The sequence below is a fragment of the Plectropomus leopardus genome, chromosome 21 (assembly GCF_026936395.1).
Source record: "Plectropomus leopardus strain MGB_pleo_1.0 chromosome 21, ASM2693639v1, whole genome shotgun sequence".
Lineage (NCBI taxonomy): Eukaryota > Metazoa > Chordata > Actinopteri > Perciformes > Serranidae > Plectropomus > Plectropomus leopardus.
This window is the reverse complement of record NC_142196.1, coordinates 16,822,439-16,839,121: the sequence shown is the minus strand read 5'-3', so window position 1 is coordinate 16,839,121 and position 16,683 is coordinate 16,822,439. Positions and strand designations below refer to the sequence as shown.

General features: G+C 39.4%; 1 protein-coding gene across 2 annotated transcripts in view; it reads left to right on the top strand.

The window, feature by feature from the left end:
- Positions 1-1,422: 1,422 nt before the first annotated feature.
- plcd1a (phospholipase C, delta 1a) overlaps positions 1,423-16,683 on the top strand; it is a 17,763-nt gene continuing 2,502 nt past the window's right edge. Inside the window, exons 1-12 of one of the 2 annotated variants that reach the window (XM_042510038.2) lie at positions 1,423-1,625; positions 6,535-6,693; positions 9,980-10,208; positions 10,340-10,469; positions 10,596-10,824; positions 10,925-11,126; positions 11,977-12,121; positions 12,227-12,379; positions 14,314-14,463; positions 14,550-14,706; positions 14,808-14,924; positions 16,020-16,198. In XM_042510038.2, the coding sequence (XP_042365972.1) occupies positions 1,595-1,625; positions 6,535-6,693; positions 9,980-10,208; positions 10,340-10,469; positions 10,596-10,824; positions 10,925-11,126; positions 11,977-12,121; positions 12,227-12,379; positions 14,314-14,463; positions 14,550-14,706; positions 14,808-14,924; positions 16,020-16,198 (1,881 nt within the window). In that variant the 5' untranslated portion in view covers positions 1,423-1,594. Of the gene's footprint in view, positions 1,626-3,174; positions 3,381-6,534; positions 6,694-9,979; positions 10,209-10,339; positions 10,470-10,595; positions 10,825-10,924; positions 11,127-11,976; positions 12,122-12,226; positions 12,380-14,313; positions 14,464-14,549; positions 14,707-14,807; positions 14,925-16,019; positions 16,199-16,683 lie in introns of those variants that run through there. The other variant, XM_042510037.2, reaches the window with a different exon arrangement.

Here is a 16,683-nt window from a genome sequence, read left to right as displayed (position 1 = left end):
TCATATTATTCAGAGACTGACTAATATTGATTCAATTCACCACTCTAAATGCCAACACTCAACTCATGATCTAAAGATTTTTAAGTTGAAACTGAAACACATGCAGCATTAGGTTACTGATCAAAGATGGTTTCATGTGATTAAATTAGGATGATTTGATTAACGATTTTCTTATTTCCTGCAGCATTTTCTGATTCCGACCCAACAGACTGAACCTGCTTACCCCAATGAGACCAAATACAGCATGTTTATTAAACAATCACACCCGCATACTGCACTGCCATAAGGTGTGGCATCACCTCTGTTGCCACTGTGACTTAATTTCCACAAAGCTACCTGGAAAGAAAAGCTGACTGTCCTTGTGCGATGGAAAAGTACAAGTGGCTTAAGGATAGGTGCTCTCTGCAAACTGTGTCATGCAAAGTTGCAGAGCTCAAGCAAAGCATTACTCGAGGCCTTATGCAGAAGGGAAATTCCTTTAAAATATGTATTGCTTTTACTTTTTTTTAGGAGGCCAAGATTCCAAAGTAACCCAAAACAACATCTCTAACTGTGCTGATCAGCTCATGCGATGGTTAAGTGGGATTCTCAAAGAGGCGATTGTTGAGCTCACTTTGTAGCGCCTAGTGGTTTGCCAGACTCAGCTCTTTTCTTTTTTTTCTTCACAAGACTTGCCCCAGCATGAGAGCTCATTGGACAGAACAGGCTGGCTGACACTCATAATAGACAGGCACAAAGCATGAGCTGTCTGAGCCCTTATACAGTACATTTGGGCTTGTGTGTCCAATGCACAAACTTCAAAGTATCCTCCAACAACAACAACAACAAAATGGACCTCTCTAGAACACCCCAGTGGCCAGAAAGACCACTATTGTGTTCACAAGAGATGGGCTAGGCATGCATGATAACCAACACCTGCTCATTTAGCTTTGAATTGTTGATCTAGCACATATTTTGTGTGAATCAACACTGCTGAAATGTCTACCAAGGATTGGTGCCTTTAGCCGCTGCCAGTAGGTCTAGATGGTGTAAAGACCAAGAGTACAATAATGAGAAATATGGTGTGATGATATGCACATTAGCTGTGCAGTGTAAAGAGGTGGAGGAGTGAGGCACACCTCAAACTTGAAATAACAGGTCTGTAGTAGAACAAAGAAACATAAATCAGATCACTCTAGATGTTGCATAATATCACATCAGTGAGTTATTTCATATATTAAAGCCTAAATATAACATGATCTTATCAAGGTTTGAATTACACCAAATGCAAGTGTTTATTTTTAGTTTAAATTCCATCTAAAGGTGTAGTTGCCACTGAAGGGAGGATGAATGAAGGCAGTAAGAGCAAACACAGTGGTGGACTTGTCAGACCGGTGTTGCAGTGGGTGTGGACTGATGGCGCATAAGAGGCTGATGGGCTGGCTCAGACTGTGCACTGTGTGGGTCGGCTCACAGGGGGACACAGGTTGGATCTTTCCAGGACAAGCAGACAAGTTTCATGGTTGTGATAACTCTTATAATATAGGTGACACTACTGTGGAGGAGAAGAGGACTTCAGCCCGGTGCGTGGTGATTTGCTTTGGCTGAAATCAGAATGGAGTCAAATGGCACAGCTGTGAAACATGGTGAGTTGGTGACGCACAGATTTACCACACTGGCTGTTTAATTCTACTTTATCCAAGTCGTTTATTCAAGAGCTTGTTTGTTGAAGTGTATCCCATCTAGAGTGGAGTGGAAATATTCAAAATACTTACAATTTGATTTTTTTTGTGAATTATTTTATGGGTTTATGTTAAAGGGCAGCTTTGCTAGTAGTTTTTAAAAGAAAAAAATGTGCATAACCTCAAAATGTATTTTGTTTTGGGTAGTCTATATTTGTGGTTTTTGTACCCGGATGGATGTCAGATAGCTATTCCTAACATGTGATCTACCTGATGTCTGCTGTTGACACAACACCAGGTTGCTTTACAGCAAAGTTTTGTCACCCAAAGATTGAGGGTGGGGGTGGGTTTTCTGTTTGTTTATTTGTTTGTTGTTGCCATAACAATATAACAATACACGCAGCAGGAGACACATGCAGGTGTCATTTCTGACCACAGCCAGAATACTTGCAAATGAGCTACACAGATTTTAAAGAATATGGTATAAGTACAGTACATGCATATCTACCAAGGGGTGGCGCTATTCACAGCTCAGCTTATTCCAGATTTTAGTTTGTTGGGAAACAGATACAGAGTCTGCAGGCCAGTGTTAGAGGAAGCACTCACTTCCTTTTGCTAGTATTAATACCACAATGTAAAATTACTCTGTTAAAAGTAGAAGTCCTGCATTAAAAATGCTTCTTGAGTCAAAGTAGGTAAGAAAAATCAGGAAACTGTAGGCTACTTTAAGTATTAAAAAGTGGTACCACAAAAATCTAAAAGTAAATAAATAAATGAAAAAAAAATCTAAAAACTCTAAAGTGTTTCTCAGTTGAGCTGCTAAACAATTTTTCTGTCAAATGGCTAAATATCTAATCAATTCATTATTTCAGTTCTACTAGTATGTTGGGTAGATTAAATTATACAAAAAAAAATTATGATCTATTCTAATGTTGTTATGCAAAAATCCTACTTTCATTGGTCATTGGTAACTAAATCTGTCAGCTAAAAGTAGTGAAATAAAAAGTAGAACATGTCCTTCAGAGATGTAGTGGAGTAAGAGTACAAAGCAACATTAAAAAAAATCAAGTAAAGTACAAGTATCTCAAATTTGTACTTGAGTACAGTACTTGAGTAAATGTATTTAGTTACATTCCACCACTGGTTAAGTCCATGCCACAAAGAAAAACAAACACGTGCACTGCGCATATAGACAATACATCATGCAGTTAGAAGTCATCATGTAGCCTATAATTTAATTTACTTTTCTTAAATCAAAGAGAAATCCTTCCTATAGTGAGATTTCTCATTGCTGCAAGGAACTAAGAACTAACTTCTAAAATCCCTGCATGCATCGTTGGAGCAGAAGTATCCAAAGTCACTGACATTAAGACTTAACACTTTTAAGACTGAATGTGAGGCTAAAATGCTACAGACACCCCCCTTTAACTTTTAAAGTCTCCAGAGTGTGCACAGCTGGACAGTCACCGCTGCAGGGAATATAACTGAGCAGTAGACGAGTTTAGACCCGCCCCATGAGGGGGAACTACGTGGTGCCTGTTGCTCCTCCACAGCGAGCACACATAAAACACCGACTGGATATTTTACGTTTTTACTTTTTAAAATAAAGTTATTCCACAATGTCCTGTTTACATAAACGTCCGAAAAGGACGAAATCCGAGGAGCAGGCTTTCCAGGAGCAGATGAAAAAAGTTGCGCAGGAGAACGGAAAACGTCTAGGTGAGTCCCCCAAAGGTGCAAAAGCGCCTGAGCTTGACGGAGCACAGTGACGCTCTGATTCACGGGCAGGTGCGCGCACACAAATAATGTTTACATTAGCCGGATTTTGGAAGATGTTAATCTTGTCAACAGAAATCACTGGTATGACGCGGAATCTTGCTTTGTCATGTTATGATTGTGTTGATGTGAGCTAACATACAGTATGTGCAGAGCGGTAAAGCGGCTTTATGCAGGCTTCCTCATCGCCTGGGGCAGTGAATTCTTTCTCTCTGCCATGATGACAAATCAGGAGGGCAGTTTGAAATGATATGGCATGCAACCTGTGAGTCTTTCACAGGAAGAAACCTTAAAAAGAGCTAAATGAACAGAGGGGATCTCCCCTGTGCTGTTTTCTTGTCTCACTCAGTTTCCTTTAAAACAATGAAGCTTCATGATTAATTAGTCATTTTCAAAGAGAGGACAGCAGATCATAATAAAACTGTTATAAAGCTCTACAGTGGCAATAACAACTACAGTCACTGAGTTTGGCTATTATTACTAGAGGGAATTTCAACCATCTGTTCACACACTGTACAATCTGACAAGTTGATTTTACTTAAGAAAATCTAGAAAACTGATTGCCTTTAAAAATGTAAGGAAATATAACAATTAATCTCAGGATAACTTTAAACTTAATTGTTATGCTTACTTGAAATTGAGTTATATGTACTCAATTTTGTGAAGCTCTTGCAACTTAAAAATGACAACTTTAATGAAACCAATCCTCCTAAGTTTAGCAACTTCATAAAACCAAGTTTACTGAGCTACATATCTGTACTCTGCTGGATGCAAACTAGTTAATCATAACTGTATGTTCTTAAATATGTTAAAACAGAACTTGCAGATTTCTCAACTTCATTATTCCTTTTTGTTATGATCAAGTTTAGTCAGACTAACTAGGTTTACTGACGTTGCAAGCACTTAGAAAGAGCAAGGTAATTCCACTTGTCATTTTTAAGTGGCAAACATTTAATAAAATTAATTTAAGTATAATTAATAAGTAAACATACAATTAAGATTTGTAGTTATATTTACTGTCCTATTTTCAAGGCAACCATTTTCCAAGATTGTGTTCAAGTAAGATCAACTTGTCAGACAGTGTGCATGATTTAACATAGTCACCTGTTGCACTGTCTTGTTTGTTTTGCTCAATCTCTCCATGCAGCTTTCATAAATAGGTTTTTGGAGCAACTGTCTCCACAGATTTTTTTTTTCTCACCAGTAAAACTAAAAACAGCTCAACTCTCAGGTTGTGTGAGAAACCTTATCATTACCTGATCCCTCAGAGGCATTTCACCTTTATTCTTGCCCTAGCTTGTCTCAGGGCGCAGCCTTGCATCTGAAACTGATTACTCTGCAGATAAAGGAAAAGGAAGACCCATCTGATTTTGATAAACTCTCCTCAAACACAAACTATGACTCAGGTTTATGCCGTGGGAAGGATTTATTGCAGTTCTCCTTTCAGTAAAGCTGATGGGTGACTAAAAACGTTTTCTCTACGGTAAATTAGATAACATGAAAAAGGAGGTGAGCAACAAGCAGAAGCTGCCACTACTTGCTGAGGGAGTTAAGCCCCCGATGGAAAGCCTGACATAGCAGAGGCGGTGCTGAAGCGTTTTGCCCAGTCCTCCTCCCTGCATGCAGAGAGGCCACAGGCTCATAAACAGGCTCTGTGAATCTGTGGTAAGATCCAAGGAAAAAAATGTCTGTAATGTTGTGGCTCTGCCCACGACCCTGACAAAATCTCAGCTGAGTTGTAGTGAATCTAATTATCCTCAAACGCCCTTTTGCATACTGAGAAGACATTTGGGAGAACTTTAACACAACTGCACCGTATTACATTTAATGATCATTTTAAGATTGCATGATCTGTGCAAAGTTCAGTCCCACCCATATACAGTGACTAACATTAGTATTACTTCATATCTGCACAGATGGGAAAAAAATAAACTAAGCTTTGTCTTGCCAACATTGTCCTGTGAGCTTTCTGTGACCTCCTACAGATGTTACACACCCTTCCCAGAAAGCTGTAATCAGCAGATTACTTTACCTGAATGATAAGCCTCTGGTATAAAACACTGCACTGTACACTTAGAGGCAAGTACAGACATACGCACAAGTCATGATGGGAACAAAATGACTGTGACATGATTCACAATGAGGTGACAGTGCAAAGATTTCCATTGGTCATTTTAGACAAAAGTTAAAGGAATGATGTAAGAAAATGTGGAAAAATGGTCCACTTTGGAAGCAGGAAATGTCCTAAAACCCCACAAAAATACAATTCTGCTGACTATCATTGGTGTATACTTGGTGTCATAGACAAACTAAATTATATAGGGCCTTGTAGTGTTTTCTTAAAGGGATACACCACTGATTTTACACATAAAGATCCATTTACACAAGGAGTACTAGACTGTGAAAACAGTATAACAGCATTATCTCCTCTGTGGGGTAAAATCTGAAAAAATAACCCCAATGATGTCACAGGGGTTACCTCATCTTGGGCTTGGACACTGAAAATGTATAACATCAAACTTGCTGTTCAGAAATTACGTCAATTTACTGTAATGCAGCCTTCAAAACATGATGTCACAATATCCAAAATATAAGATAATATTTCATCTCATCATTATTTTTGTGTTCTATGTTTAGATAAGATTCACTTGCCTTGTCGTGATTTATATCTTTAAAAAAAAAAAAACTCAAAAAAACAACGACATTTTCCCTCCTTTCCGTGAATACAATTAGATATGATCAGATGCAGCACACTTCAAAAATAAGACAATCCTAGCAGAGCCTTGGAATAAAAAGACGCTATTTGTTGCATTAAATGCAGATTCAGCTTTTTTAGACATAACCCATTAAAGACAGGATATCCTGACCTTCTCTGCTATGACTTTGACTGTTCTTTTTGTATTCTGTCTCTTGTGAGTCCCCCAACTTCATGGACGTGGGAGAATCCCTTCAAAGAAGTGACAACCTGACAAACAATTTAGAAGTGTATTGGAAACTTACTAACACTAATCTTCCCTTAACAACGTCATAATTTCCCCCCTGTAGAAACACCGTTTGCTGGTGCATCGTACATGAGATTTGTGTTTGACCTCTGCAGGTTTGGAGGGAGATCCAGATCTGCAGTTCCTGCTGGTCGGTGGAGAGCTAGTCAAAATTCGCTCGAGATCCTGGAAGAAGAATCGCTTCTTCAAACTGCAGGAAGACTGCAAGACGTTGTGGCATGAGTCCCACAAAACATTCAGGCGAAACCAGACTTGTAAGTGTCATCTTGACTTCTACTGCATTTTTTTGTGTGTTGTAGCAAAAAGGAATTTTATAAAGCCTGAAATCCTTCAAGTCTCTGTAAGTTATTTTCGCGAGGGCGCTCATCTAGCTGCCTCTTTGAGCTGTACATGTGTGTGCTATTATTCTGTCAACATAGAATTCTCCTTTCATACCTCAACAATAGCTTCTTGCAAACACACCCCTCAAATCCCACTGGTGCTCCAGAATATGTAAGAAGTGTTTGTGAAATGGAAACAGCTCACAGAGATACTGCAGAATGGCTGCAGACAGACTGGAAAACACTAGTGTTTATCTGTGTATGTGTGAGAGAGATTATTTCCTATGATTTCTGGTTCAGTGATTCACAGTCAGGGTGTGAATGTATGTATATGTCCTCAGAGCCTCTGATCTCCCTCCTATCCCGGCAGCGGCTGCTAGCTACCAGACCTGATAACCTCTGCCCCGAGCCTGAGCCTTGAACTAACAGTGAAAAACAGCGCAGTGCTCTTAGATTTCCAATACAGACGCAGTAGATGTGATATGGGGTCATGTCGTGTGAACGCTCATGTGTCACAAGCTGTTTTTTGACATAACCAATCTGGCTTAGAGATGGGCCATGAGTCCGCAGGCATTTCCTTGTTTACGGAAATAAGTTTTATTGTTTTCCTGTGGGCTTTAGCAAGCCATGATTACCAATCAGCTCTAAAGTGCTCTGACTTAAGGTTGCAGAATGTAGGAGGACAGCACGTATCATTTTTAACCACCTTTTGTATGAGGTTCAGCTGCTGCTTTACTGAAGCAGTGTTTTTTTTTCAGTGCTGCATATTTCGATTTAAGGCCTGTAAATCATCCACACTCTGTAACCGGCTGAGAGAAAATCCCTTCTCTGTGAGTCACTGTCATTTACCTGGATAGCATTCACATACACACACACACTTACACAAGATTATACTTCTATCTCTGTGAGGACTCTCATTGACATGATGCTTCACCTAGACCCTTACTCGAACCTAAATGTAACTGTAACCTGAACCTTTAGTGAGGACGAGCCAAAATGTCCTCACTTTCCAAAAATGTCTTCACTCTGTTGCTGTACACACACACACACACACTGTCAGGGTCACATAAGGTGATCAACAGAGGCTTTGCATTCCACTGTGAAGAAGACACACATATCATCTGAGACACTTCCATCATTAAACTGTCAATTTGCTCATTATCACAGACATAAAAGAAATCATCACTAAAAGCTCCCAATGTATTATAGAGAGATTTAACAAAGATCTTTGCACTTGCACAATAATCTCATTGTATGAAGTTTTGTCTGGTATTTGAGCAATGTCGGCCTGACACGGTTGACATGACTTGGAAATTGTGGAGCGATGGGATTCTCTGAAAATGATCCAAATTCACAACCCTAAACTCCTCTACAGTGGCCTGTTTTGCTGGGGATAATGTGCATGCACTGATTGAACAAACATTCTCCTTCTGGTGAGTGATTGCAAGGTATTTTGTTCATCCAGCAGTCAGCTGAGTGTAAAGCACCGAGCCTTGGGTGTGTTTCTCCATGCTGCCCCTTCACTGATGTGTTTTTCTTTCCAAGTAGTCTGACCTTTAATCCGTCCTACCCCTAGACAGTCTCCAGTTCTCACAGGGACAATGGCTGCTCTTCATTAGACCCGGGATGTAAAGGGTGGAACCACGGTGATTGTAACCCTGCTTCAACATATGGCCTCTTAGCTAAGCCTCTGGTCTTTGGTGTTTTGTTACAAGGGCAGTTGTTGCCATTTAGCGTGGTTACATCATGCGTGGCCGTGCATGCTCTTCCGTACATTAAGCTGCCAGACAACAGAGCGGTACCCGAATGTATGGGTGACAACAAGCTGTGTGTGGGTGTCTAATACAACATATTTTTATCCTGTAAATGTCAATCTTAGTTTGTAATGTGTTGCCCATGTGTGAAGCAAGGAGATGAAGTGGGGTCAAATTGCATCAAACATGTTTTTAAGTGCACTTATCAAATCTCCAAGGAATGTGTTTGGGTTGCCAAAGAATATAAGTGCACAGCACACAACAACAAAATGTCCAAGAGGCGATCTCTTAGACGTCTCAGAGGGCTCTTTAACTAAAACTGTTGCTTGGTTCAGTTTTTGGTAAACAAGATTTGGGCGTTGGGTATTTACTAAGAAATAATTATGTTGTACAACTTAATCTCTCTTCATTCCTTCCTTCATATCTTATCTTATGTTTGAGAAAACTGCACATTTTGCATCAAACTTCTTCAAGATCTTCTCTGGAAAGAGAAATATTTTAATTTCTGCCAGAATATGTAAAGTATGTAGATTATTAAAGCTGCAAAAGTAATGACCTAGTAATGACCAAAACCCAACTATGCATTTCCTCTAAACCTTTCTGAATATTTTTGTGTCTGTCAGCTCTTGGTTTTGGTTTTACGGCTCACAACTTCTGTTTTACTTCACTTTTTATATTTTGTTTTAGTGAAAAAATTGAGTTAACCTACATCACGCTCCCCTGCAGCAAACGGCACACAGACAAAGTTAGCGGCTAGCTGAAATAGTGAATGTAATGGTGACTTTAGAAGCTAAGACTTCTTAAATAGTTCAACTTCTTTTTGCCATATGCAGAAGAATATTTTCTACCATCCTCCAAACGCTCAGTGTGCTTGATGGCTTTCACTGAAAAGTTACGTTTTTGTCAGCAGTGTTGTGCCTTGTGAGTGAAGGCCACAAGCTGCCACAAAGAAACAGAAGTCTTCCTGTAGATAAGACGTAAAAGCAGTTTGTGGAGTCTGCGGCCACAAGATAGTGACTCATCACATAAGATTATCAATTTTTACTATAAGGGGCCAACTGTGGCTGCCAGCTAGTTCACGGCTGTGCCCAAATATCACACTCAAAACTATGTATAGTTCTAGTAAAGCCTGTAACAAGTGTCACTGCTGCTGATAACAGAACAGGAAATCAATTGGAAATGCAACTGTTTTCCTCCTCTGATTAAAGGATGAATTATTGGAAAATTCTCACTTCAGCTCTGTTCTTAATGACAACACATCGGTAAAAGAATGTTATGTAATATAAATATATGTGTAATGCAGTCTTCTGTCATTAAAGTATCTTACATTTTGTGGTCGGATAGAGACTTGGCTCCAAATCTTAAGGGGGAATGATTATATTATCTATTTATTTGTGGCATGTTTAATTGTCGTTTAGGCCTCCTCCTGAGTGTGTTTCTAACAAACCACTTCTTCTCTACATCAGTCTCCATCGATGACATTGATTCAGTGCGCAAGGGCCGTCAGTCCGAGGGGCTTAACAAACACACCGACCCCAGTGTCGAAGAGCAGTGCTTCTCCATCATCTTCAAGGGCCGCAAGAAAAATCTTGACCTAATGGCGGCCAGTGGGGTGGAGGCGAAACAATGGGTCAACGGCCTGGATAAGATCATGAACAACTTGCGCAACCTCAGCCGCCAGCAGAAGCGTGAGCAGTATCCTTGACAAAGTCTTGCATACATGTTTTCTCAAAAGTTTCTTTCTGTTAAACTCATGTTTTTGCCATCCCAGATGTGCTGTTTTGCTCTGAATTAGTTCAGATTTAATCCTTACATCTAAATGCCAGTTGGATCATCAACTGCATGCGGAAAGCAGACAAGAACGAGGACAACAAGATGACCCTGAAGGAGTTGAAACACTTCCTGAGACAGATTAACGTCGAAGTTGATGACACTTATGCAGCAGAAATTTTCAACGTGAGTCTCAATGAGCCAAGGCATCCTGCAGATAATTATATTTTCAATAAATATGCAATTGATTTCAAACTTAAAATCTAGTATATCTTGTCGATTAATTGTCCTATTGTGTCTCATTTTGCATAGAAATGTGACAAGTCCAACTCAGGCTCCCTTGAGGGTTCAGAGATCAAGCACTTCTATGACCTGCTGACGCAGCGGGAGGAGATCGACGTGATTTATGAGAGCTACGCTCAAACAGAGGGTCAGATGAGTGCCAGAGACGTGCTGAACTTCCTGTTGAATGAGCAGAGGGAGCAGGTTACCATGGAGGATGCTGTCAAGCTGATTGAAAAATATGAGGTGGATGAGACAGGTATGAGAAGTCCTTTGGGGTTTTATGTAATACTACACAGTACCGACATACACACGCTCACATTTCACATATCAAAATCACAATGTCCTGCGTCCAACAGCAAAGCAGAAGAAGCACATGACCAAAGATGGTTTCCTGATGTACATGCACCAGGAGGAGGGCTCCATCTTCAACCCGGCCCACAAAGAGGTGTATCAGGACATGCACCAGCCCCTCAACCATTACTACATCTCCTCGTCACACAACACGTACCTGATGGAGGACCAACTCAGAGGACCCAGCAGCACAGAAGCCTACATAAAGTAACTACTCTTACCAGCGTACTGCAGATCATAGTAACTCAAGAAAAGTGGTGATGGATTCCCAAACCCTTTACCCCATTCAGTGGTGCCCTCACCAGAAGGGAAAACAGTCAGTCTCCATTGACTTTGTATTGTTTAAAGGTGTCTCCTTGATTTCCGACTGTTAGCAAACTTTAGAAACATCCTTAAATCATAGAAATGTGACTGGCCCCTGGCCTGCTGTCATTTTGCAGATGTGGCCCCCAAGCAAATTAAGTTGAGCATCCCTGCTGTAGAGGTTGAAGCTGATTACTTTTCATCTGTGGTAGAAAATGAAGTGCTAAAATGATCCTTTCACTTGCTGATAATTGATGTTTTTTAGCTAGCTAGAGGCATTTTATCAGCATTTCAGTCTTGTTTTTGTATTGTGGTGCCAACAATCTCTCCATTTGTACCAACTGTCGGTGCAGCGTATCAGAAAAGGGGGCTTAACAATGCTCCAAATTTCAGCAAAATTGCAGAACTCAGGGAAACCACAAGGAACATGAACAGATGATCCCACAAAGGAACTGGGCAGGTGTATGTAGTGAAACACTAACACTAATTACCCCTAGCTATTTTAACATTATTTAATCTGACTGCCATTCTAAAAGGTCTGGACACTCCTTGTGTGTGAATTAATAATAACAATACCTCAGGAGAGACTATTTAGCAGACAGAAACCATGACCAAACAAGTAAAACTAACACTAGATCCCTTTGGTCAACATGTAGATAAACTTCCTGGAAACATTCCTGCTATATTAAAAGGGACACGAGTGAAGGGATCCCATTGGTGTGCAGGTTTTCATGACGGTATTTCTCCCCTGTAGAGCACTGATGAAGAGCTGTCGCTGTGTCGAGTTGGACTGTTGGGACGGGGATAACGGCGAGCCTATTATTTACCACGGCTACACGCTCACATCCAAAGTGCTCTTCAGAGACGTCATCAAAGCCATCAAAGAATACGCCTTCAAGGTGTGCGGCATATTTATGATTGCATTTCATTTCCATCTCTGTTCCTCTTAGACAGTTATGGTGAACTCCACCGTCACTCATTTATTGTTTCCGTTGTTTTTCCAGACGTCAGACTACCCAGTGATCCTGTCTCTGGAGAACCACTGCTCCGTGGACCAACAGAAGCTCATGGCCCATCACATGATCTCCATCCTGGGTGATGCTCTGCTCACAAAGCCTCTCGGCAACACCATGCCCACCAACTTCCCCTCACCTGCGGTATGTTTATCTTAGCTTACTGATTCCTGTTATGCAATGTTCACAGTTTTCAATGAACACCAAAGGAAGGCTGCACCGATGAATTCCAACTATTAAATTAACCCTATGAAACCTGAGCACATTGGCTTGATGTCTTTAAAAAACATGGAAAAAAGGAAAGAGTAGCCTTTAGATGAAATGACCCAGAAATTAGCAAGAAATTGGTAAAACTGCCTAAAAAATTAACAAAACCACCCCCAAATAAACAATTACAATACAAAAAAACAAGGAAATGCTAAAAATTCAAATCCTTAAAAATTAAGCATTTTACAGTAATTCTTTAGAAATATTTTTAAATATATGGTTGTGATTATTAAAAATATAGTTCAGTGGACATTTTCCCCAGCTTTTTTAGTAATAATTTTCTAAATCTACTAATTTCTACTAATTTTTACTAAATATAAGTTGATAAGTTATATAACTAATAAGTTGTTGATTGCCTTTTTCCCCAAATTTTCAAAACCAATTTGCTGAGGGTTCAAAGCTTTAAATAAATGTGAAAGGTGTCTATATTAGACAATTTTTCCTAATTTTTTAATAATATTTAATAATTACCCGCAGCTCAAGTTGTTTTTTTCATGTCATAAGACTGAAATGCTTCCCATAAATAAACTGATATTTGAAAGAGAAAAAAAGGTGAGAATATGTGCACCTCACACAGACTTCAGAGCAGGCGTACACACCTTTTTAGCTGAGATAACTGCGGGCAATATGATAAGAAGAAGATAAAATATAAGATAAGAGATGGAAAACTATGTTTTAAGGTTGTTAACCATTTACCATATATATATATATATATTTGCAGTTTACACTGTGACAATCACAGAATGACATTTATAAAGTTAATCTAAAATTATTTATGAGTGATGATGAGCTCCCTGTTAGTGATCATTTAATTTGATCATATGGAGCATTATGTGAAATAAGTTTGAGCATTAAGAATGAATCATTGATCATCTTTCTGATATTTAATGATAATGATGATTGAGATACTGCGACAATGATTTGCAGAAATGTGATGAGTTCGAGGTACGGACACTACAAATGAGTGCCATGAGTAATGTTGGCTGCTCTGGCACAGTTTGAGAACGTGGCCGATGCAACAGATGGTGAAACTGCACTTTTTTAACTGTATTTCTCACTGACAGGTGTAACGAACGGTAGAGGAGCACACGTGTCACTATGCAAACGTTTGTTTAAGAGCGTTTCTATGTCCATATGTGAGAATCTGTGGGTGTGGTGCGCCAATATGATTGATAAAACAGAATCAGGCGTATACACAGCTTTATAAATCTGACGAAAAGGATGTGTATGCATATTTCTGCCTCTGTTTTATCATGAATCTACTGACTTAAAAAGTCTTAAAAGGCATTTAATTCATTAATCTAAAAATAAGACTTTTGTGCATCTGGCCCCTGGTGTCCACTTGCATTTTCTTTCTTTTGCTGTCTTTCTACTGTTTTCCTCACTTTCCCCGTATCTTAATGTATTTACAACACACCATATCTTTGATAACAAACATATGTGACTCCTGGATGTGCTGAAAAAAAAAAGTCCTCAGCAATTGAAGAGAAAAAAAAGTGGAGGGGAAGCATGTCAAATCATCTTTCAGTGACATTTCCAAGCTCGTGTGGGCAGTCCTGTTCAAATGTTGCACCCATGGGACGAATGCCTGTGGCATTGTCAGCCTCAAAAGAAATTATAATTAAGCATTGCTCAACATTTTCCTCTCTGTCATTGGCTGCTCAGAGGGCGTGACCAGCAGTCGGAAGTGACATGTGCTCTTTTTCATTATAAAATAAGAGAATGCTTCCCTGTGTTTAACAGTAATATGCAACATTACGTTTATAAATGTAATTACAACACATAAAAAAACGTTTTGTCCGTCTGTACAGGAGCTGAAGGGCAAGTTCCTCATCAAGGGAAAGCGACTGAACAAACTGGATGCTATCTTCAACAATAACGGCACCATAGATGAAGACACAGTGTCTGAGGAGGATGAGGCGGCAGATTGTAAGGAGAACGAACAAAAAACCAAACCAAAGGTGGGTCAAGTACTCATTTGTAATACCTGTTTTAAATATATGAATATTCTTCAACAAAACTGAGCTGCTTTCCTTTCTCCTTGTAGAAATCAAAAATTAAACTTGCCAAAGAGCTTTCAAACTTGGTCATCTACTGCAAGAGTGTCCATTTTAACGGTTTCGAGCACGCCAAAGAAAACCAGGCCTTCTATGAGATGTCGTCCTTCAAGGAGAGTAAAGCTTTCAACCTGGCTGAAACTTCAGGTAAATATTACGTCCATCTGACCAGCCTCACTGACACGTCAAAGCTGATTTGAATTTCTCGTGAGCAGAGTGTTTAAATTGTGTGTAATGTGCTTTCGTAGGTACTGCCTATATCCATCACAACATGGACAAACTCAGTAGGATCTACCCTGTTGGCTCCAGAACCGACTCCTCCAACTACAACCCAGTGCCCATGTGGAACGTTGGCTGCCAGATAGGTGCGCTTTACGTATTACTATAAGCAGAAATCCAGCACTTTTATAATAAGTTTGTATATTATGCACTGTTATATTAAAATGTATCTTATGTATGTTTCAGCCTGGACCCTAATTACCCATGTTGTGTTTCTAAGTGACAAATGTTAACAACAAGTTCTTGAAATTGGACCAGTATTGAATAATACTGCTGCAGGCGGCAGCCATGAAACAGGCTGTTGCATTTGTGCAACATTCATGTACAGACATTAAAAGTGTTTTTGCCACCGACAGGCTCAGATTACTCTAAGTGTCTGACAACATTATGGAAAAGATCCCTACAGAGATAGACTTTTTTTTTTAAGAAGGCAATTCTTTTTGTTTAAACAGAAACAGCTCTGAAATTGCAAAACACTGCCTAACACACTAGACTCCATTTAACCCTTAAAACAGGAGCAAATTGGTTGAATTTATTAAAAAATGAGAGAAGAAGGCAATGAGCAGACAAATGACCCAGAAATTAGCAAGAAACTGGTTGTTCATTGTTTTTTCCCAATAGTTTTGAATGAAATCAAACCGATTTGTTCAGGATTCAAAGGTTCAAATATCTGTGAAAAGTGTCTGACTGCACCAGAAGAAAACTGATGTCAATCCAGGTCTTGAGGGGTTAATTAAATAGTAACTTTAGCGTGTATACTTCCAGTATATTTAACATCTAACTGTGCAAATTAAGGGTTCAGTCAGAGCTGGTGATTGATGGAACAGTGGAAAGACAAACCAAGATGTTTTTTTGTGAGTTTTGTTTTGTTTCTGTTGACTTTGAATGAAGTGTGTTTAATGATGATAAAATTACAGTTTATTTAGATGGAGTCTGGTGGCTGTTGCAATTTTGAGGTTGTTATTGGTAAAACAAAAAGGAATTCCTTTTTTAATAAAAGGGTCTGTCAGACACTTGGAATAATAATCTGGGCCTTTCAGTTTCAAATGCAAATACTTTTAAGGAAGTGTTGTCCTTTTCAGTCCCTAAAACACAAAAAACATGGGAAGAAAGGCTACAGGTTGAAAAATACTGAAATTCCTCTTAATGGTTACACTAATATCTCTCTATTTGGTCTTTAGTGGCGCTGAACTTCCAGACTCCCTCCAAGGAGATGCACCTAAACCAGGGACGGTTTCTGCCAAACGCTTCTTGTGGCTACATCCTGAAACCTGAATTTCAGAGAGACCTGTCCTCTCAGTTTGATCCCAACACACTTTCCAGAGGGCCCTGGCTGAAGAGAAAGACCTTTAGCGTGATGGTGAGAGTTATTTGCAGTACAACCTGAAAGATACAGTATGTCCTAGTTAGAGTTAAAGAGTGCCCTATAGACTCACATATAAAGTTTTTGATCCTGTATTGTAAAGGACGACCTCACTCTCCAAATGTTTATTTGTACGTCAGTCGCTCACTCGTGTTATTGCTGAATTTTTTGAGAACTCTTTGTTTTTCTTACATGCCTCCACGGTGAACAGAGAATCCAAAAACAGAGAAATCTTGATGAACTGTAGCAAACGCGGTCCACGTTTAACAGGAGCAATATTACATCAAAATAACTGCACAACTGCAATCCACTATAATCCAATCCTCATTTATTCTCAAACCTTACTATTAAAAAAAGCCCTCATTTTTTAAAAACTGATATAGCATTTTTTAATGTCTGTTTAAGGTTTTCTTTAATTTTTTAAAGCCATACATAATGAATGGGCTTCTTTTTGACTGACAGATTCATTATTTTCTTCTCCC